General features: G+C 42.5%; 1 protein-coding gene across 1 annotated transcript in view; it reads left to right on the plus strand.

The window, feature by feature from the left end:
• The window catches only part of DOCK5 (dedicator of cytokinesis 5), a 232,639-nt gene that overhangs the window by 158,793 nt on the left and 50,960 nt on the right, over positions 1-22,886 (plus strand). Inside the window, exons 26-30 of the mRNA XM_032144465.2 lie at positions 2,489-2,625; positions 7,829-7,924; positions 14,866-14,964; positions 19,138-19,232; positions 20,714-20,792. Coding sequence (XP_032000356.1) covers positions 2,489-2,625; positions 7,829-7,924; positions 14,866-14,964; positions 19,138-19,232; positions 20,714-20,792 — 506 coding nt within the window. The remainder of the gene's footprint in view (positions 1-2,488; positions 2,626-7,828; positions 7,925-14,865; positions 14,965-19,137; positions 19,233-20,713; positions 20,793-22,886) is intronic.

Genomic DNA, 22,886 nt, shown 5'->3' on the forward strand with positions numbered 1-22,886 from the left:
GGGCCTCCCAAAGTGCTGGGATTACAGGTGTGAGCCACTGCATCTGGCTTGTTTGTTTGTTTTTTAAGACGGAGTCTCACTCTCTCACCTAGGCTGGAGTGCAGTGGCGCTGTCTCGGCTCCCTGCAATCTCTGCTTCCCAGGTTCAAGTGATTCTCCTGCCTCAGCCTCCTGAGTAGCTGGGATTACAGGTGCACACCACCACACCCAGCTAATTTTTTTGTTGTTGTTGTATTTTGGTAGAGATGGGATTTCACAGTGTTGGCCAGGCTGGCCTCAAACTCCTGACCTCAAGTGATCTGCCCGACTTGGCCTCCCAAAGTACTGGGATTATAGGCATAAGTTACCGTGCCCAGTCAGCACTTGACTTTTCTTTTTTAAAAATGTCATTAATATTCTTGCCAGTTGTTTGTTGGTGTGTAAGGACCTCCTGGGAGAGCGGTTTTAAGGAGAATCTAAAGTCAGCTTGGTATTTCCAACAGTTCCTAAAAGAGCAAAATCATGTGTTCCTTAATCTTTAGAACAATCTGCAAGTGGTTCATTAATTAGAGAATTTTGTCTTTTAAAACAGGAGCCTCAGGAAAGTAACAAGCAAGTAGGAAAAAGATGACCCTTTTAAAAGAAATTCTTCTTCTTTAATCTATACTTATTGCATAACCTTAAAAACCAGGGGACAGGGAAACAGCAATGTGCTGATCCCACAGGAGAGCTGGGTACATGCATCCCTTCTCAACCCCACATTCAGTGATATCACGTTAGTAGCTGGAAATTGACCATGGTGGAAGTATTTACACCAGGGTAATTGGCAGACATGATAAAGCAAGCCTTTTCTTCTTTTTTCTTTTTTCTTTTTTTTTGAGATGGAGTCTCGCTCTGTCGCCCAGGCTGGAATGCAGCGGCACGAACTTGGCTCACTGCAACCTCCACCTCCCAGGTTCAAGCAATTCTCCTGCCTCAGCCTCCCAAGTAGCTGGGACTACAGGTGTGCACCACCATGCCCGGCTAATTTTTTTTGTAATTTTAGTAGAGCCAGGGTTTCACCATGTTGGCCAGCTGGTCTCAAACTCCTGACCTCAGGTGATCCACCCACCTTGGCCTCCCAGAGTGCTGGGATTATAGGCATGAGCCACTGTGCCTGGCCAAGACTTTTCTTTAGGGGGTAGGCTGGCAGAAGCCAGATTACTAGTATTCTGCTGGGAGAGGAGTGGGGCATGGAGGGGAAAAACTCTTACACTGATAAAATACTTTTCATTTTGTAAGTAGAGTCTAGCAAATAGCCACCAAGGGTTTCTGTCCCAAAGCTGATATAAAAAGGAGGTCCAGCACCTGGGCCTTCCCAATAAACTCAAGACTTGCTAGAGTGAGGCAGCCACAGAGACTTCTTTTGGGGCTAACTACCTGGTCAGGGGCTCCCAGAGTGTGACCTCATGTTATGTATGTATATTGCCTGGAGATCTGAAGACCAGCAGGACTCCTCAACGTTGAACAAGTTAAGTGGATTGTTGGTGGGAGAACCTTCCTGGCTTTGCCCCTGGCTAGTTATGTAACTGGACAAATGAGTGGCCTTCTCTAAGTCTCAGCTTCCAGTTCTGTGGAAGGAAGGACTTGAACTAGATCACATCAGTAGCCTCCTTGGGCTCTGATATTTTCTGACCCTATGAGTTTGCACTTTGAAATTGCAAATGTTCCTAAGACACAATTGGAGGTAGAGGTAATGCCTGCAAAAGGTTAGTGAATGCTCATAAGTAGAAAACATTTATTACTAAAGCAAATTATTACTAAACATTTTAATATGCTTTGATAACTTTTTAAGGATACAGAAAAAGTAATTGAGATAGTAAAGATAAGGTGTTTGAGCAGAAGAGCAAGCATGCACTTGATAGTTCTAATTAGAGTGTGATCACTGTTAACAGTCATTTCTGTAGCATTCAGAGTACCTGAACTCATTATAAAATGTGTTACAATAGCAAGATCTCAGAGGACATAATAGGTCATACCTTACTTTCTGAAATCCACATGCCAGCACAGACATGAGCAGAATGTCATTGAAATGTACTAGGGAAGCTCAGTATTTATAGGAACTTCTTTTAGTAAATTTTCTCCATTAGGTGAAAAAAAATTTGAAAAAAAGATCTATAACTTGCTTGGTTTTATTTGTTTCATATGACCTCAATTTCATGTATTAGGTTGGCATTTTGAAAAGCTAGAGAAATTGTTAAATAATTTAAATATTTTGCTAAGTTCTCACCTTTACCTGTGAGAAGGGTCTTTTTTTTTTTTTTTTAATTCATTCATCTGCTCCCTGTACAAGGGTGAAGGTCCACGACTAAAACCAGGTGTTCCTGGGTGGCTGGAGGGGCTGCATCCCTGCAGGGCTGATTGCAGAGCTTAGAGCTACTGGTACTGGCCGAGGGAGAGTTGCAGGAAGGAGACAGGCAGTTCAGGAGGTGGCACTGCTGCGTGTGAGCTCTCTGTGTTTTCCTTCTCAGAGTGCAGAGAAGTGCTGCTGCCGCTGCTGACTGACCAGCTCAGCGGCCAGTTAGATGACAACTCCAGCAAGCCTGACCATGAGGCAAGCTCGCAGCTTCTGAGCAACATCCTGGAGGTGCTGGACAGGAAGGATGTGGTGAGTTGAGTCATCACTGATGCTGCACAGAGTTCACACTGGCCCCTTTGCACCAGACAGGAGTGACTCTGTGGCCTTCCTGTTCTCAGGTAGTTTCCAACTCTAGTATTAGGGCAGGATGTGCCCATTTTAGAGATAATTAGGGAGGCCAGAGCCTCCAGTGCAAAGTCAGATTACTGCTGGGGCCTTCCGCAGGCTGATTTTCCTGGCTTGCCCAGTGTGCGCACTACTGAGATCCCTGTGACTGTTTTTTTTTGAGACGGAGTCTCGCTCTGTCTCCCAGGCTGTAGTGCAGTGGCGCGATCTCGGCTCACTGCAAGCTCCGCCTCCCGGGTTCACGCCGTTCTCCTGCCTCAGCCTCCTGAGTAGCTGGGACTATAGGCGCCGGCCACCAAGCCCAGCTAATTTTTTTTGTATTTTTAGTAGAGACGGGGTTTCACCGCGTTAGCCAGGATGGTCTCGATCTCCTGACCTCGTGATCCGCCCATCTCGGCCTCCCAAAGTGGTGGTATTACAGGCATGAGCCATCGCGCCCGGCCCCTGTGACTATTCTTAAGAATCAAAGACCTGGCTGGGCATGGTGGCTCAGGCCTGTAATCCCAGCACTTTGGGAGGCCAAGTCAGGAGGATCACTTGAGCCCAGGAGTTCAAAACTGACCAGCATGGGCAACTTAGTAAGACTTTGTCTCTCTAAAAAATAATAATAATAATAAAACATAAACAATCAAAGGCCTTTCTGTTTTTATGCAGACACCTCTTCCTTCATATCCTCTGTTGCTTAACAACCTGATATTTCTGAGCTGCTGAGAAGTTCTCATTTCCATATCCTCTTAGACACTGATACTTTCTCTGGAATCTAGTGGAAATTATGTTTTCTCATCTTGCATTTTCTCTGTGACCTGACCCCCATCCCTCTTGAAAACATAGGGCTAAGGCCGGGCGTGGTGGCTCACACCTGTAACCCCAGCACTTTGGGAGGCCGAGGTTGACGGATCACGAGGTCAGGAGATTGAGACCATCCTGGCTAACACAGTGAAACCCCGTCTCTACTAAAAATACCAAAATTAGCTGGGCGAGGTGGCACGCGCCTATAGTCCCAGTTACTCAGGAGGCCGAGGCAGGAGAATCCCTTGAACCTGGGAGGCGGAGGTTGCAGTGAGCCAAGATTGTGCCATTGCACTCCAGCCTGGGTAACAGAGTGAGACTCCATCTCAAAAAAAAAAAAGAAATCATAGGGCTGAACCTGTCTGGATTCACCATGTCCTAGAAATAGTGCAGCCCACAGGCCTAGCAGAGCCCCGACACAGGAAGCTGGAGAACTTTGCAGAATGTGTTCACTCGAACAGTTGGGGGCTGAGAAAAAAAAAAGCATCTTACCACAAATTATAGTCACCACGTCTATGGTGGTTTCATGGCACAGGTGATCCCACAGAACAGGAAAACCACTCTTTGTCGTCACCTAAGCTCTTTGTCTTTCCAGTGTCTTGGGATTCTGTCCTACCAAAGGATATGAATACTACACCTCTTCCCATAGCTAAACCGTTAGTTCGCCTGTCAGGGTCCACCACTGTTTGACTACAGCCCACCTTTTCTCCTGCTCATGGTTTGCACTGGGATGTCAACATTTCGGTGACTCCACATTGCAGCCTCAGAAGTATGTGAGGGTACCATTGCCATCTCTAGCTGCTCTGCCAATCTCTGTCCCCCCACTTCCCTAAGCCCCTGTAGCTCACTTACTCTTTGCACTGCTTACTTGATATTTATTCATTATAGATCATTCCCCCTTTTTATTATTAAGTATGTTTATAGAAACCACATTATAAAATGGAATACATTTTCCCAAAGCATGTTGCGATTGGAGATTTGGTTCCTAACCAAGGACTTTGCACCAAATACATAAATGTGACCAATCATGTCATAAACTAAATACTTTTTTAAAAGTAACTCTTATAACTCAATAATTCCTTAAAATAATAAAGTAAAGCTCCACGCCCTATAAATTTGGCAACAAAATACCTGGCACATTGGTTTAGCCAGGGATCAGTGTTCTAGGAATCATATGTTTATGATCCAAAGTTAATGTGAAACACAAGAATTGGAGCATTGGATTCTAGTCCCAGTATTACCACTCTGTAGCTATTTGTCCTTAGTCAAATATCTCAGTGCCTCAGTTTCCTAACCCAGTCCATTGTATGTAGGAATTGTTCTAGACGACCTCTTTGGTCTCTTCCACTTCTGACCCTATTTTTTAATACGTCACATCTCTACCAACCTTCTCACCACCCGGAAAGACTCTTTGGAAATGACTCGAATGTATTTAAATCGTGTGCAAGGAGATTTAAGTTAGCTTTTTATTTTGGTCTTCCCAATATTATGTTCCCTGTAATGAGCAGAGACATTCAAAATTATCGATCTTGGAGCTCTGGTAAAGTAGTAAGTCCAATCATTTTTTGTCCATCATGGCGGTACTTTTTATTCTTCATAAACATTTTGAAATACGTGCACTAGTTCAATATCTCTTCACTTATCCTCTCATCTCCTTAGTTAACTCAAAGCTCTAATTACTGACATTTGTTCTTCCTGCCTTTTGTTTTATTTTTTTAAACATTGCAGGATTCCTTCCTCTCCCCATAGCTCTTGTTTTGGAATTGTCCTCGTTCTTTCAAGTCCAGCTGCAGTAAGCGCCTCTGTGAAGTTGTCTCTGGTGTGGTCCTGCCAAATTGTACTCATTAATGAGTACAATTTGGCAGGACCACACCAGAGACAACTTCACAGAGGCGCTTACTGCAGCTGGACTTGAAAGAACGAGGACAATTCCAAAACAAGAGCTGTGGGGAGAGGAAGGAATCCTGCAATGTTTAAAAAAATAAAACAAAAGGCAGGAAGAACAAATGTCAGTAATTAGAGCTTTGAGTTAACTAAGGAGATGAGAGGATAAGTGAAGAGGTATTGAACTAGTGCACATATTTCAAAATGTTTATGAAGAATAAAAAGTACCGCCATGATGGACAAAAAATGATTGGACTTACTACTTTACCAGAGCTCCAAGATTGATAATTTTGAATGTCTCTGCTCATTACAGGGAACATAATATTGGGAAGACCAAAATAAAAAGCTAACTTAAATCTCTTAGGAAAATCAAATATTATATGTTCTCACTTATAAGTGGGAGCTAAGTTATGAGAATGTAAAGGCTTAAGAGTGATATAATGGACTTTGTGGACTTTCTGGGGAAAGGCTAAGAGGTGAGTGAGGTGTAAAAGACTATGCATTGGGTACAGTGTACACTGCTTGGGTGGTGGGTGCACAAAAATCTCAGAATCACCAATAAAGAACTCATCCATGTAACCAGAAACCACCTGTACCCCCAAAACTATTGAAATTAAAAAAAAATTCCTGTAGCCATAGACAAATCCTACCTGATCTGACTTCTGTGTGGAATCTAAAAAAGTTAGACTCCTAGAAGCAGAGAGTAGAACATTCTTTACCAGGGGCTGCAGGGCGTTAGTGGGCAGGATGGGGAGATGTTGGTCAAAGGGTAGAAAGTATCAGTTATAGGATGAGCAAGTTCTGGGAATCTAATGTATGGCATGAGTGCAATGGATATGTTAATTTGACCATGGACATCATTACACGATTACGTGTTTAAATCTTCATGTTGTACATGCTGGATAAGTACAGTCTTTGCCAGTTAAATTTGTAAAAAATAACAAAAATGTTAAGCAAAAAAAATACATATAGCAATGATCTAGTTATTTGAAGCAGTAAGCAGGAGTTTCAAAATATCTATCATAAAACAAGGACAGATAGAGGCTATGAAAAGTCAAGTTGCATATGGGTAAATCGGAGCCAAATCAGTGTAATATCTAGCTACAAAAAAGGAAAGAAGGTGAAAGAAAGAATGTGTACATCAGCCCTACTAATTCCTGTAAGAAAACTGTTACTATCCCCCTTTTGCAGCTATGAAAACTGCAAGCTCAGCAAAGTTGAATAATTGCTGAAAGTCACACATGACAGAGTCAGAATACAAAATCCTTGCATCAGTCTGCTCAGTCAGTCTTCTATAACAAAATACCACAGACTGCGTGGCTTAAACAACAGACATTTATTTTCTCACAGTTCTGGAGACTTAGTGTCTGAGATCAGGGTGCCAGCGTGGTTAAGTTTTGATGAGGTCTTTCTTCCCGGCTTGCAGACAGCTACCTTCTTGATGTGTGCTCACCCGGTGGAGACGAGAGATCGACATCTGTAATACTCATTTACTAAGAGTGTTCATCCCATCATTCCAGGGCCCCACCCTCATGACCTCATCTAACCTTCATTACATCTCAAGAGCCGCATCTCCTAATACCATCACGATGGGGGTTAGGGCTTCACATATGAATTTGGAGGAGACACAAACATTTACTCCGTAAGAGTTCCCTTGACTTGAATTTCTTGTTTTTTTCCCTCCAACACAGAAGGTGGTAAGAGCTTTGTATTTTTGCCTTTAATTTCCCACACATGTGCCTAATTGACCTGAGCAATTCTTTTTTTTTTTCTTTTTTTTTGAGATGAAGTCTGGCTCTGTCACCCAGGCTGGAGTGCAGTGGCACCATCTCAGCTCACTGCAAGCTCCACCTCCTGGATTCACGCCATTCTCCTGCCTCAGCCTCCCGATTAGCTGGGACTACAGGTGCCCGCCACAACGCCCGGCTAATTTTTTGTATTTTTTAGTAGAGACAGGGTTTCACCATATTAGCCAGGATGGTCTCGATCTCCTGACCTTGTGATACACCCACCTTAGCCTCCCAAAGTGTTGGGATTACAGGTGTGAACCACCGTGCCCGGCCTGACCTGAGCAATTCTAATCTGCTCAACCTCAGAACAGAATACGTCATGCTAATGGGGGTCCCCCAAAACTATTTGTTGAGTCAGTGGCCACAGTGAACTCTCAGTGAACCTGAGCAATCTGAGTTATTAGGAAGGCACTCGTCCCTGCACACCCACATTCATCTTTTAAATGTTATGACTGATTATTTTCAATTATTTTCTTCATAAAGTTATATAGTATTCTGTGAGATCATTTTCCACTTTGGACAAGAGATTGCTTTGTAGGGAAGAGCCAGAAAGAGATCTAAAGACAAAACTCATCTATCTGAGGTTCCTTAAGGAAAGTGAAACTGAGTCAGAAGGAATGGAGTCAAATCCTGTTTCCCTGCAGGGTGCCACTGCGATGCACATTCAGCTTATAATGGAACGGCTGCTGAGAAGGATCAACCGGACAGTGATTGGGATGAACCGGCAGTCTCCCCACATCGTGAGTATCTCTTTGGTGGATCCCATGGCCGCTGCTGTTTCTCTGTACCCCTTGCCTGTCGGGAGGCCTTCAGGGCCAGTGGCTTGAGACTGTTCTTACTTGGGCCTCTCACATCACGGGTTATTGGTTATAACCTTGAGCAGATCTTGGTTCTGACATGGATATTCTATTGAGAGAAAATAATCCAGCCTAGGCAATGTAGTGAGACCCCATCTCTACAAAAAAATTTGAAAAATTAACTGGGCGAGGTGGTGGCACATGCCTGTGGTTTCAGCTACTCAGGAGGCTAAGGTGGGAGGATCACTTAAACATGGGACATCAAGGCTGCAGTGAGCTGTGATTGTGCCACTGCACTCCAGCCTGGACAACAGAACAATAGCCTGCCTTGAAAAAAAAGAAAGAAAGAAAATGATCCAGTATGAACCACCCAGCCCCTTTGATTCAAGGAACAAAGCCAAACATTTTAAAGAACCTGTGTTTAGCATGCTTGTGGAAAGGCCAGTGTTGCTCTTGGCCTCTTACTTTCTGTTCACTCTATCTAAATAGATGCCAGGTAACAACTATGATAGAGACCAGAGGTAGCTGTTGAAAGGCTGAGTGGTGTCATCATTAAAGTGAAGCATCTTTTACTTGCTATATTAAAAGCTACAGTTAAATTTTAATTAGAGGACATAGGAAAAGAACTATTTCAAATTCCTATCAGATAAGAAAAGTTTTTTTTTTTTTGAGATGGAGTCTGGCTCTGTCGTCCAGGCTGGAGTGCAGTGGCACGATCTTGGCTCACTGCAAGCTCCGCCTCCTGGGCTCACGCCATTCTCCTGCCTCAGCCTCCGGAGTAGCTGGGACTACGGGCGCCTACCAACACGGCTGGATAATTTTTTGTATTTTTAGTGGAGACAGGGTTTCACTGTGTTAGCCAGGATGGTCTCGATCTCCTGACCTCGTGATCCACCCACCTTGGCCTCCCAAAGTGCTGAGATTACAGGCATGAGCCACCACTCCCAGCCTAAGAAAAATTCATTTATTTCACAAATATGTATTTAAAAACTGCCGTAAAACAGGTACTGCTCTGGACACTGAAGATGTACCCATAAACGAAACAGAAAAATCACTGCCTTTGAGGAGCTGACATTCCAACAATAATGACAGCAGTTACAGCAAAATAAACTACATAGTGTTAAGAGGCAACAGGTGCTAGAGAGAAAAAAAAATGAGTAGGATAAGGGAAGTGAGGGTGGGGGAGTCACACCTTTAAATAAGATGATTAGGAATTTTACCAGAGGGTAAAATTTGGGTAAAAACTTGAGGAAGGTGAGGGAGTGAGCCATGTGGATCTGGGAAGGGTCTTCCAGGGAGAGGCCACAGCCATAGCAGAAACTCTAAGACATGCCTGGTCAGAACCTGTAGGGTGATGGAGCTGATCCTAATAAGAATAAAGAGAAATTATTGCAAGTAAAACTGTCTTTCTCCTGGATTAAAACCCAATGTCTGAGTTGAGGAGTTCGAGACTGGCCTGGGCAACACAGCAAGACCCCATCTCTACAAAAATTGTTTAAAAAATTAGCCAGGTACAGTGATGAGTGCCTGTACCCCCAGCTGCTCTGGAGGCTGAGGCAGGAGGATCACTTGAACCCAGGAGATCAAGGCTGCAGTGAGCTATGATCTTGCCATTGCACTTCAGCCTGGGTGACTGAGTAAGACCCTGTTTCAAAATATAAAATAAAATAAAAATCCAAGCTCATCCAAAACATATTATAAAAGGATTTAGATCTTGTATTAGTGGATTGTCAGTTAACTAGACTAGTCCTACATCTTTTTCTCAAAGAAATGTCTGAGGGAACAAAGGCTAATATGGAAATTGGAGAATTCCTCATGTAAAATCAAGGCTTTTATCTTTAGAACAGTCAGATTGTTGGCAAGGAAATATTATTATTATTTTTTTTTACCAACAGAAAGAGGGAATAAAACCTAAAATCTATCAATTACTCTTTATTTCTAGGCCCTGATAATATTGCTGTTAATCACTTGTGCAAAGATAAAATCTATAGCTTAACTGATCTGTCTTTTCCAACCATTGACTATTGGAGGGTAAGAATGACTTAGGAAGCCGGGCGCGGTGGCTCATGCCTGTAATCCCAGCACTTTGGAAGGCTGAGGCGGGCAGATCACCTGAGGTCGGGAGTTTGAGACCAGCCTGGCCAACATGGTGAAACTCCGTCTCTACTAAATATACCAAAGTTAGCCAGGTGTGGTGGCACGCCTGTAACCTCAGCTACTCGGGAGGCTGAGGTAGGAGAATTGCTTAAACCCAAGAGGTGGAGGTTGTGGTTGCAGTGAGCCAAGGTCACGCCACTGCACTCCACCCTGGGTGACAGAGTGAGATTTCGTCTCAGAAAAAAAAAAAAAAAAAAAAAGAGTGACGTAGGAGAGAAAACTAGTCAAATCACTTATATGTTTTATATGTTTAAAATTTGGGAATGTTTTAACAGCATTGCTTCACTAATCCCTTTATAATTTACTGAAATTACTAACAGATGGAGTGCAATTTAGCAGATCAAGAAGAAAAAAACAGAATTGAAGAACATTGCGTTATGCTAAAACTGATATACTTTTAGAGTATTTTACATATTTTGTGAAATTTAAGAAAAGACAATGTACCATTAATTGCTATTGCCAAGCCATTTCTACCATACATTATAAAGAAAGATGGATATAGGAAACGATATATTGGCTATAGATAATTACACACTTGAATTCAAATTTACTCAGCTCCTTTTAGGAATCAAATTGTGTGTTGTCTCCCTTGTTTAAACTCACTCAAGAACATCAGCTCCATATGTTTGAAGGGAAGGGCAGGATTGGATGTAAAGGCAGCAGTACTCCCGCTGCGCTTCTGCTAAAATTAAATAATGAGAGTGGGAATGACTTAGATCCATGGAGTGATAGTGGTGCCAAAAGAAGCAAAGTGAAGTGGGAATGATAAGCATAAGAAGGAAAAAAAGTGAGGGGAAAATGTACAGACAGGCACAGACAGTCGCAAAGAGAGATGTGGAAAAAGAAAATTGAAAAAGAAAATCTACATGGCTTAATACAGTTTATTCCAGATATTCAAGAATAGTTAAATATAAGGAAATACATTTATGAAATAATACCAATTCAATAAAAGGAACAAAGCCTTTAATTTTCTTCATAGATGCCAAAATGGTATCTGATTATTGTTACATTTTTTTCCCAAATCAAGAAGAGAAGGGAACTTTTTAGCATGAAGTCACCAGGCATCATGATACTCAGTGGTCATTAAAAAAGGGAATCAAGGTATTTAGTCCAAGCACAATGGTTCACACCTGTAATCCCAGCACTCTGGGAGGCTGAGGCAGGAGTATTGCTTAGAGCCAGGAGCTTGAGGCTAGTGTGGGCAACATAGCAAGACCCTGCCTCTACAAAAAAATTAAAAGTTAGCCAGGCATGGCAGCGTGTGCCTGTAGTCCCAGCTGCCTAGGAGGATGAGGCAGGAGGCTTGCTTGAACTCGAGATTGAGGCTGCAGTGAGCTGTGAAGGTGCCACTGTACTTCACCCTGGGTGACAGAGTGAGAACCTGTCTCTATTTAGAAAAAAAAGGTATTTAATTTCAACACTGTTGTTTAGCTTTTTCTATAATTTCTAGCCAATGTAATAAGATAAGAAAAAGATACTAAACATAAATATTGTAAAAGTAAAAATAATTGTGATTATTTTTAGCTGAAATGACCAGCATATCTACAAAACCCAAGAGGGTTTACTCAAATTTTAGTAAAACTAATAAACAGTTTATTAAACTAACCTGTTTTATTTATTTATTTTGTTTTGAGACAGGTTCTCACTCTGTCAGCCAGGCTGGAGTGCAGGGGTGCTATCTCGGCTCACTGCGACCTCCACCTCCCAGGTTCAAGTGATTGTCCTACCTCAGCCTCCCAAGTAGCTGGGGTTACAAGTGTGTGCCCTGACACCCAGCTAATTTTTGTATTTTTAGTAGAGACGAGGTTTTGCCATGCTGGCCGGGCTAGTCTTGAACTCCTGACCTCAAATGATCCACCTGCCTTAGCATCCTAAAGTGCTAGGATTACAGGTGTAAGCCACTGCGCCCAGCCTCTAACCTGTTTTAAAATAAATGATATTTAATGCCAGTTCTTTAACAATGGAAGCTATTTAGAGATTATAAATGAGAAATTCTATTTAGTCACAAAAATATCGGAGTAAAAATAAATACTAGTTACAAATAAATAGCCAAATAGAAATAATAATGGGGCCCGGCGTGGTGGCTCACACCTGTAATCCCAGCACTTTGGGAGGCTGAGGCGGGCAGATCTTGAGGTCAGGAGATCGAGACCATCCTGGCCAATATGGTGAAACCCCATCTCTATTAAAATACAAAGAAAAAAAAATTAGCCAGTTGTGGTGATGCATGGCTGTAGTCCCAGCTACTTGGGAGGTTGAGGCAAGGGAATCACTTGAACTCGGGAGGCAGAGATTGCAGTGAACTGAGATCGCGCCACTGCACTCCAGCCTGGTGACAGAGCGAGACTCCGTCTCGAAAAAAAAAAATACGTAATAATGGAGAGCTTGCCTGTCAGACTTAGAGGACACATATCAGCAGAACAGAACCATGATAAGTGAAAAGGAGACTTTGGAGTGTATGAACATTTCATTACCTTTTTAAAGGGAAAATGAAGGTTTTTAGTAAATGTTATTTAGAAAATTAGTTAACGATTTGGAAAAAATTTGTTCAACTTCATGCTATACCCACAAAATAAATGTCAGATAGAATGAAGTGTTCAATTAAAAAAAATTATATCATAAAGCACTAGAATAAAATAATAAATAGATAACTGATTTGAGGAGGAATAGGATTCATGGAATTTTTATGGTTAAAATACAAGAAAAAATCGATTTTACTAGATAAAATTTTAAATCCCTATATATGAAGATTATATACATATACATATCTATATATGCAAATTAAACGTCAAGCCCCAAGCTTTAAAAATTTTTGTAATATAGGTGACAGGTGGCTAATAAACTTGATATACAAAAGCTATTATAAGCTACTAAGCAAAGATATTGTTTTAATAGAAAAATGAGTAAAGAATGGGTGCAAACAGCAACATGAGAAAGCTAAATGGCCAAAAAGTTCATGGACAGACTGTTTAATTTAGAGAAAAGGAAATGAAAGTGCAAAGTGAGATTAAGTAAACCTCTAATACTCAGGCAAGGTCTTGGAGAAACAAATTGTGTTAGACAACGTTGGGAAAACAAGCTATATGATAATTTGGCAATATATATATCAAAGGCCTTAGTACAATAAATTTACACTGCTTTATAATTGAAAGAATAAACTTTTTTTTTTTTGGTGTGGGGGACAGGCTCTGGCTCTGTCACCCAGGCTGGAGTGCAGTGGCACAGTCTTGGCTTACTGCATCTCTGCCTCCCAGGTTCAAGCAATTTTCCTGCCTCAGCCTCCCAAGTAGCTGGGATTGTAGGTGCGCACCACCACGCATGGCTAATTTTTGAATTTTTAGTAGAGATGGGGTTTCACCATGTTGGCCAGGCTGGTCTCAAACTCCTGACCTCAAGTGATCTGCCCACCTTGGCCTCCCAAAGTGCCAGGATTACAGGTGTGAACCACCCCACCAGGCCTAAAAAATAAACTTTTTAAAACAAAAGAGACAGTCTAAGGCATACATTCAGAAACATATAGACACGGACAGTCTTTCATTGTTCTGCTTGGGGAATCTTTCCCTCTGTTTTAGAAACAGCTGTATGTTCATCTCTCCTGTGCTAAATTCCTTTGTGTATGAATATAGGAGGTTAGCACCCCTGGATCTTTACTCCCTGTCTAAAAAACTAAGTCGGTAATTCACATTTTTTTGGTCTAGGGGATAACACCTTGAATATGTAATTCCTGAACTCACAAATGGAAGCAATGTTAATTAATCATCTAGTTACTGTTTTTTTCTCTTCAAGTCAGGGTCACAATTCATGTGGGTAGTATGTTGGAACAACTGGCTGAAGGGCTCTGGAGTTGGAGAAGTGGTATCAGGTTGTATTAGTCCGTTCTCATGCTCCTAATAAAGACATACCTGAGACTGGGAAGTTTATAAACCTGGGTAGTTTATAAAGGAAAGAGATTTAATTGACTCACAGTTCAGCATGGCTGGGGAGGCCTCAGGAAACTTACAATCATGGCGGAAGAGGAAGCAAACATGTCCTTCTTCACAGGGCGGCAGCACGAAGTGCCAAGCAGAAAGGGGGAAAACCCCTTGTAAAACCATCAGATCTCGTGAGAACTCACTATCACGAGACTAGCATGAGTGTAACCTTTCCTATGATTTAATTACCTCCCACCGGGCCCCTCCCACAACACATGGGGATAATGGGAACTACAATTCAAGCTGAGATTTGGGTGGGGACACAGCCGAACCATATCACAGTATTCTAGCAGGGAGTTTTCATCATCATCGCTTGCCCTCCTCTCCTCCATGCTCAGTGTTGCCACCTCTTTTCCTGCTAGCCTTCCTCCCCGTTAAGATTTGTTTAACTGATCTAAGTATTTCAGACATTTCTCCATGGAATTCTATACTACAGCTCTGTCTGGACAAGAAACCCAAAGCCCCACAAGTTGTTACATCTTCACTGGTAATCTCATTGAGGTGTCCTGTCGATAGGATTCCACACTTCATAGCTGTTAATGAGATTTCTTCACTCAGACCTGGAAGGAGGTGGTTTGAAGCAGAAACTGCGAAGCACGTGGCCTTTGGACCTTTAGAATGAAGCATGTTTCCAGTGTGGTGGGGTACCTGCATGGCTCGGTGGGTGGAAAAAGCCAAGTTCATGGGGCTCACATCGTGTTTTTGTCAGTTGGTGGTCTAAGGAGTCTTGGATTTGTGCTTTCCTTTTCTTTCTAGGGGAGTTTTGTGGCTTGCATGATTGCCCTCCTGCAGCAAATGGATGACAGCCACTATAGCCACTACATCAGCACTTTCAAAACCAGACAAGACATCATTGTAAGTTGCCTTTACTGGTCCTGGTAACCTGAAGACTTCCTATGTTTGGTTTAAAAAAAATGACTGAAGCTGAGCATCATGAGTCCAGGGTTCTCTTCCCACTCACCTCCAGTGCTGTGTGGCTGTCCACGGTGATTACAGAAAGGAGAGAGCTGATTCCTACTTTCTCTCTTTGATAGGATTTGAAAAAGAGTACAACATATATATCAAGAGGTTATCACACACTTTAATCTCTCTTGGATTTAGAGAGAGCCCTTATTTAGCAACATTTGGGAGATGTTTTTTGCTCTGAAAACAGGATTTAATACTTGGTACAGTAACTACTCATGTCATGGTAAGGATTTTAGAAGGCAAGGGTGTGCAAAGTCTCCTAAGACGTGGTTGATACCATCATTTTAGAGCGGGCAACAAAAAGAGGTAGCCCCTGCCCTTTACAACCGGTCCGTGGTCTATTAGGAACCGGGCTGCACAGCAGGACATGAGCAGCGGGCCAGCGAGCATTAACTCCTGAGCTCCGCCTCCTGTCAGATCAGCAGAGGCATTAGATTCTCATAGGAGCTGAATCCTATTGTGAACTGCACATGTGAGGAATCTAGGTTGCCAGCTCTTTATGTGAATCTTACTAATGCCTGATGAGCTGAGGTGGAACAGTTTCATCCCGACACCATTCCTGCCCCCATCCATGGAAAAATTGTCTTTCCTGAAACCTGTCCCTGGTGCCAAAAAAGTTGGGGACTCCTGCTTTACAACATTTGTAAGTTATCTTCAGATGAAAATATTTTGTTCTCTATTGTTTTAAGCAGGAAAATTGTTTTCATAGTTGCTATGAAGCACTCATCTAAGAGGCTGAGTTAGGCCTCTGGCTGTGGCTTCACTGCACCTTCCCTTCAGGGGATTGTCAGTGGCCCTTCAGACGTCCATGAAGGCGTTATTAGACTTTGCAGAGCAGTGGACAGGATGTGCTGCTGGATTAGCACACTGTTGTCATGTTGACACTCGTCTTTGGATAACTTCCCATCATCTGTGCATATTCCAGTCTCTTTGTTCTAGATGTTCCACTTTCTGCCTCTGTCATGCTGAGTAGATGGCCAGTGCCCCCATGGATTCGCAGCTCCTTCCTTGCCCAGTACCCACCTTTCTGCCATGCCCACATGATGGACAGACATACAAGGAATTGGAAGGAAAGTGCTGTTTGTTATCATTAGTTGGTTCCATGGTGGACTCTCAATGCCATGTTAGACCACGTGGCTTGAGCTGAAGGTCTCCGTGAGCCTCTGCTTGGGCCACACCCTGGCAGGCAGCATGGCATAGGAACCATAGCAATATGTAGATGTGCCTGTGGAGACCAGGCACAAGAGGACCAGGATGGGGGAGGGAGAGGGGAAGGCCAAGGTTAGCCATGTGTTCTCAACAGGCAGGTGGTGTAGCGGGTAAGAGCACAGGCTTTAGAACACGCAGCTCTGGGTTTGAATTCTGACCATTCCACTTCCTTGTATGCAATTTGGGGCAAGCTGTTTAACCTCACTGAACTTCAGTTTCCTCATCTGTAAGATAGTACCCACCTTGAGGGTGAATTAAGTGTTCCTTGGCTCCATGCATGGGAAATGCCCAGCTTCGTGCAGGTTGGCATGTAGCTAATGCCTATGAGGACTAGCTGTTTGTAACAATAATTGTATTATTATTGCTATATAAAGTAAAATTAACAATAAAAGTTTTAGGGATTTTTGTTTCAAATTTCCCTCAGAAAGCAGGCAAAATAGGGACATTTTACGGTCAAACCCTGACAATTTGGATCCATTGTTAAGTAAGAAAAAAAGGGGCGCACCTCCTGTTTACCAGCATGATGGTGAGCTCCTCCAGCTGTATTATGCAATTAAAAGAGGATCATTATCCTCACGAGGGAACTAAGACCTGGAGAAATGAGGGAACTTGCCTGAATTTAGTCCCTAGTGGCTGAGCTACCGTGCACAGCTAGGCCTTTGCCTCCCAGTGGCCTTTCAGTCCCTCCTGCTGCCTTCTGAGTGAACCGCATGAAGGCCCTTGGGAAGTGGTGGATAAAACCAGGCTTTGGGATTCCCTGTGAGTTTCCTTTATCATGCTGTCTCATTAATTTAGATTTCCAGGAGTTAAATGGAGAGTCTGTATCTGAAGCAAATAACAAGTATCTAAATTCAATCCTTGCTTCACAAACCATGAATTCTTATGGATTTAAAAGAAAAGTTAACAGAATGGCTAATAAATTGGTGGAAGCGCTTAAAATATATAATGAGGCCAGATATGGTGACTCATGCCTGTAATCTCAGCACTTTGGGAGGCCGAGGCAGGTGGATCACTGGAAGTCAGGAGTTCGAGACCAGCCTGGCCCACATGGTGAAACCCCATCTCTACTAAAAATACAAAAAAAAAATTAGCCATGGGTGATGGCAGACACCTGTAATCCCAGCTACTGGGGCGGCTGAGGCAGCAGAATCGCTTGAACCCGTGAGGTGGAGGTTGCAGTAAGTCGAGATTGTGCCACTGCACTCCAGCCTGGGTGACAAAGCAAGACTCCATCTCAAAATAAATAAATAAATAAGTAAATAAAATATATGATGAAATGAATTTGAATTCATTAATTATGTCTAGGATTTCAGAACTGAGAGTGGATATGTCTAACTTGCCATAAAACCAGGGGAGAATCCACAGTTGCACACACACACTGGCTGACCCGAGAGAGTCATTCCCCATGCCGTTCAGCATTCAAAGTATAGGAAGTTACCCAGCTTGACCAGCATCTCAGAAAAATGTGGTTAGCAATAGTACCTGGGCCTTCTGCCTCTCACATACTGTGTCCAGGCGGAACTGTGTAGGTTAGTGCCAGAGAAACTGGACAGGACTTTCAAGAATTCCAGTGGAAAAGGTCTAAATTTAGCTAACTAATAAAAATGCCTTCATTAGCCGGGCGTGGTGGCGGGCGCCTGTAGTCCCAGCTACTTGGAGAGGCTGAGGCAGGAGAATGGCGTGAACCCGGGAGGCGGAGCTTGCAGTGAGCCGAGATCGCGCCACTGCACTCCAGCCTGGGCAACAGAGCGAGACTCCGTCTCAAAAAAAAAAAAAACAACAAAAATGCCTTCAAAACATTTTAGCTTTGATTTCAACTCCGATTGTTCTATTTCTGAATTAGTTTTTGCTCACAGCCCCCTTTGGAGCAGAAGAGCTCTGTATACTTAAGTGATTAGTTATTAGTCGTCACCAGCCACTGTTATGATCCCTTTTGAAGGACCGCTTAGGACCCTTCTTCCAGGCTGCACAGGATAACGTCCCTAGCGCAGGAAAAATGGTGATCCTGCTTTTCGTGTGTATCACTGTGTCCTGTTCTAACCATAATAAAGGAGAATTGAACTGAAGTCTATTAAAAGTATCCATTTCCCTACAATTGTTGGTAAATTATGTTTGAGTGCATGAGATACATTCTGACAACCTGTGGCAGCAGAGGAAGAAAGAGATAAGGGTTGCAAACTTGGAGTCCAAAACTCCAAGTTCTCATCCAGCTCTTCTCCTTCCCATTTTCTTTTTTTCCTTTTTTCTTTTCTTTTTTTTTTTTTTTTAGACAGTCTCACTCTGCTGCCCAGGCTGGAGTGCAATGGCTCAATCTAGCCTTACTGCAACCTCCGCCTCCTGGGTTCAAGCGATTCTCCTGCCTCAGCCTCCCGAGTAGTTGGGACCACAGGCATACACCACCACGCCCGGCCAGTTTTTGTATTTTTAGTAGAGATGGGATTTCACCATGTTGGCCAGGCTGGTCTTGAACTCCTGACCTCGTGACCTGCCCACCTCGGCCTCCCGAAGTGCTGAGATTACAGGTGTCAGCCACCACACCCGACCCTCCTTCCTACTTTCTATGCCCTTAAGCGAGTCCTTTAGTTTTTCTCAGCCTCAGTTGTACCATTTGTAAAATGCGGATGATTCTTTTTGTCCTCATCTTCCTTATAGGGTCCTACAATATAAAAATCAAATCGCATCATAGCTAGCTGTAAGAATGCTTTGTTATTCCTAAAACCCTTGAAAGATGGGCTGTTACTGTGGGAGTAGGAACATCCTGTTCTGAGGTTGTGGTTCTGCTTCTGTACATGCCAGAATAAAGACTATGAACGTGACCCAGTTTTCCCGCAACCACTCCTCTGTTCTCCGCAGGACTTCCTTATGGAAACTTTTATCATGTTCAAGGACCTGATTGGAAAGAATGTCTATGCCAAAGATTGGATGGTGATGAATATGACTCAAAACAGGTGAGACAGCCCATGGTTGGCCCTGAGGCATTTGTCTGAATACCTGAGGCTGCTATGTGAACTTTGGGAAGTGTCTTTAAATCCCTTTGCCTCAAATGCATCATCGGTAAAGTGAGGATCTTCCTGCTCCAGGGGTCCTAATTTATGTGCTCATGATCTTGATTTTCCCAGGGCAATTGCCTTTGCTCCACCTCGGGCTCTCTACTCCCTTCTCTAGCGTTGTCTCTTCAGTGCTCTCAAGGTAATTGTCATCCTCAACTCTCCACTGCACCTTTCCGTGGCTCCACGTGGCCTGTGCCATCCTGATATTCAGGGCTCACCTGTTAGTGTCTGTTCTATGTCCGGTCCATGATGTATTTAACCAGATTCTTCTTATGAACATTTAGATTCTTTCCATTTTCTATTAATGTGAAATAGCACTGTGATGGCCTTCCTTGCTTTACATATTTAAAAATATCCATGGTTATTTTATCAGGATATACTCCTAAAATAATTTAGTAGTTTAAAAGTTTGGTGAAATTATAGGGCTTTTGATACACAGTGCCAAAGTAACTAGTTGCTTCTGCTACTTCGCTGTGTATGCTACCTGTACTCCAACCAAACTGGCCTCTGCCCGCTCCCTGAACACATGGTCTGCTCTGCTTCACACTGGTCTTCCGCCAGCAGTGCCTTCCCCATAACCTCCGGCTCTCAGTGTTCCAGCCATTCCATAAGGTTCTTCTCAAGCGTCACCTCCAGAGGAAGCCTTTCTGATCTGGATGTCATCTCTTCTTCCTTTGATTTTCCATACCCCATTCAAACCTTCTTATAGAATTGTTTTCAGATTCTATGTTGGGTAATAGATGTACATGTTGTTAATTTCCCTGACCAAGCTGTAAATGTCTTAAGATCAGAAACTGTGCCTTTCAACACAGACCGGAGCCTGTGCCTTGCAATTGCTGGGCCGCAACAAATACTTGTTGAACAGAAATGAAATGAACTGAATATATATTATTTTAAAAGAGTGTTAGAGTTTAATGAGATAAATAAAGCAAACCATTATTGTAAGCATTATCACTCTACATGATATCCAATTCTGAGTAATTCTACTCTAACACCTGATTAGAAGAACGCTTCTCTGCTATGCACAGATTAGATTTAAAAAATTACACCAGAAACCCTAGCTTAAACAGAAGCATCATAATAGAGTCTATATTACCCTCCTCTGAGGCTTAAGAGTCCTGGTTTTCTGTCTCAGATCTACCTTCAATTACCTAAATTGGGATGTGGCCCTGAGTGGCTCTTCTTGTTTGTTCTGTAAACTGAGCTCCTGTGCCCCGTCTGCGGATGGTGTTGTGCTGTTGGTCTACAAGGACACTGTTAGATTGTGAGGTCTTATGATGCCAAGTTCAGGTTTGGTTTGGTTTAGTTTTTAACATAGGTGGGAAAAGGTTTCAAAGGACATACAGTTGGCTTCTTTATCTGGTGTTTTCCTTCCCCAGGGTTTTTCTCCGTGCTATAAATCAGTTTGCTGAAGTTCTCACAAGATTCTTCATGGATCAGGCAAGCTTTGAACTTCAGGTAGGCATGTGACTCACCTACCTGCTTCTAGAATTCTTGGCCATCGCAAGAGAACTATATGAATTTGGAAAATGTCTCCTCAGATTTCAGTTTTCACATGAAAAGGTTTTCCTGTGTTTTTTCATTTCCTAAAGCACATATGCCTGTCACACTGTCCTCCAAACACAATAAAATAGGAGTGCTTTCTTCTTTCTATAAAGGTAACATATGTAAAAAAAGAAATCTTAAAGAGTAATAGTAGATCAAAAATATAAATAGTCCTCCTTGTTGCTATAAACATTTGGAGTTGACCCTTTATATATTTACACAATTCATAGACACACATGGTTACAAATAAGCACACAGGTAACTCTCCTACCTACAAATGAGTTTGGTTCTAAAGAACAGTTCTTATGCACAGTTTGTTGAAAGTCCAAAGGAATTGCAAAATGGATGACCACTAGCTCTATCTTCATTCATTCATTCATTCACTTATCCATTCATCCATTTAACAAATGTTAGAGTACTTACATGTACAGGGCCCTATTTTGTGCCCTGGTAGGGGCATTTCCCTGGTGAAGGCAGATAAGTTCCTTGCTCTCATGGAGCTTACCTTCCAGAGTACTCTGCATTTTGTGGGTGATGTGCTTTCTGTGTTCTTTGTCTTTATGTGCATCTGTGGAACTGTTATCAGTGGAGGTCCTTGACTACAGATTGTCCAAGTTCTTAACGTTTTGAACAAAATGCACAAACAAAGCAATGAAAGAATGAAGCAATAAAAGCCAGATTTATTGAAATGAAAGTACACTCCACAGAGTGGGAGCAGGCTCAAGCAAGTGGCTCAAGAGCGCTGGTTACAGAATTTTCTGGCGTTTAAATAACCCTCTAGAAGTTTACCCATTGGTTACTTGGTTACACCCTATGTAAATGAAGGAGTAGCCTGTGACCAGTCTGACCCTCCTACCAGTTGTGGGAGGGGACCAATCAGAGGTACTTTCCATTTTTCATCTGCCACACTGTGCAAAGGGGTAGCCTCTGATCCTTTTGTTACTTGAGTGTGGAGAGGTGGGGTTTTCCTTTTGATTCAGTTCTAGGAAGTCAGTGTGAATTGGCCTTCAGTGCCCTGTCTCCAGGCCCTGTTTTCCTGCCTCAGAACTTTAAAAGTTGAAACTCATAAGTAGAGGAAAGTATACACACATACACACAGAGAGATGCATACACATATAGATGAATATATATTGTATGTATGTGTATGTATATTTGCCAAAATGGAATTGAGCTGTGCAGTTCTTTGGTACTCTTAATCTATTTTCCTTTTTCAGTGATCTGTGATCTTTTCAATAATGTTGAATATTTTCCTATTTTTAATGGCTGAATATCATCTATTCTATGATAGATGTATTTAACCAAATTCTTCTCATGAACATTTAGATTGTTTCCATTTTCTATTATATTAAATAACACTGTGATGGACTTCCTTGCTTTAAATATTTAAAAATATTCGTGGTTGGCTGGGCACGGTGGCTCACGCCTATAGTCTCAGCACTTTGGGAGGCCAAGGCGGGCAGATCACCTGAGGTCAGGAGTTTAAGACCAGCCTGGTCAACAAGGCGAAGCTCCATCTCTACTAAAAATGCAAAAACTAGCCAGGCGTGGTAGTGGGTGCCTGTAATCCCAGATACTCGGCAGGATGAGGCAGAGTGCTTGAACCCGGGAGGCGGAGGTTGCAGTGAGCCGAGATTGCACCACTGTACTCCAGCCTGGGCGACAGAGTGAGACTCTCGATCAGACAACAACAACAACAACAAAATTCGTGGTTATTTCATCAGGATAAAGTCCTAAAAGTGTTTACTAATTCAAAAGTTTTGCAAACTTCTAGGGCTTTTGAAACATAGTGCCAAAGTACGTACTATAAATAGATACACTTCTTGGCAGCAGTTCTCCTTTATCCCAGGAGTAAAGAAAAATATAATAGCTTAAAATTTTTTTAAAAAGCCTAACATTAAGTCTCAAAACTTTTAGGATTGAATAATCAAAACCTAAGAAGAATGTAGATTGTATTTTGTTCTTTCATTAATCCCTGGTTAATGAGTTTTTACCATGTGACATTGTTTT

This window comes from Hylobates moloch, unplaced genomic scaffold (genome assembly GCF_009828535.3).
Source record: "Hylobates moloch isolate HMO894 unplaced genomic scaffold, HMol_V3 SCAFFOLD_22, whole genome shotgun sequence".
Taxonomy (NCBI): Eukaryota; Metazoa; Chordata; class Mammalia; order Primates; family Hylobatidae; genus Hylobates; species Hylobates moloch.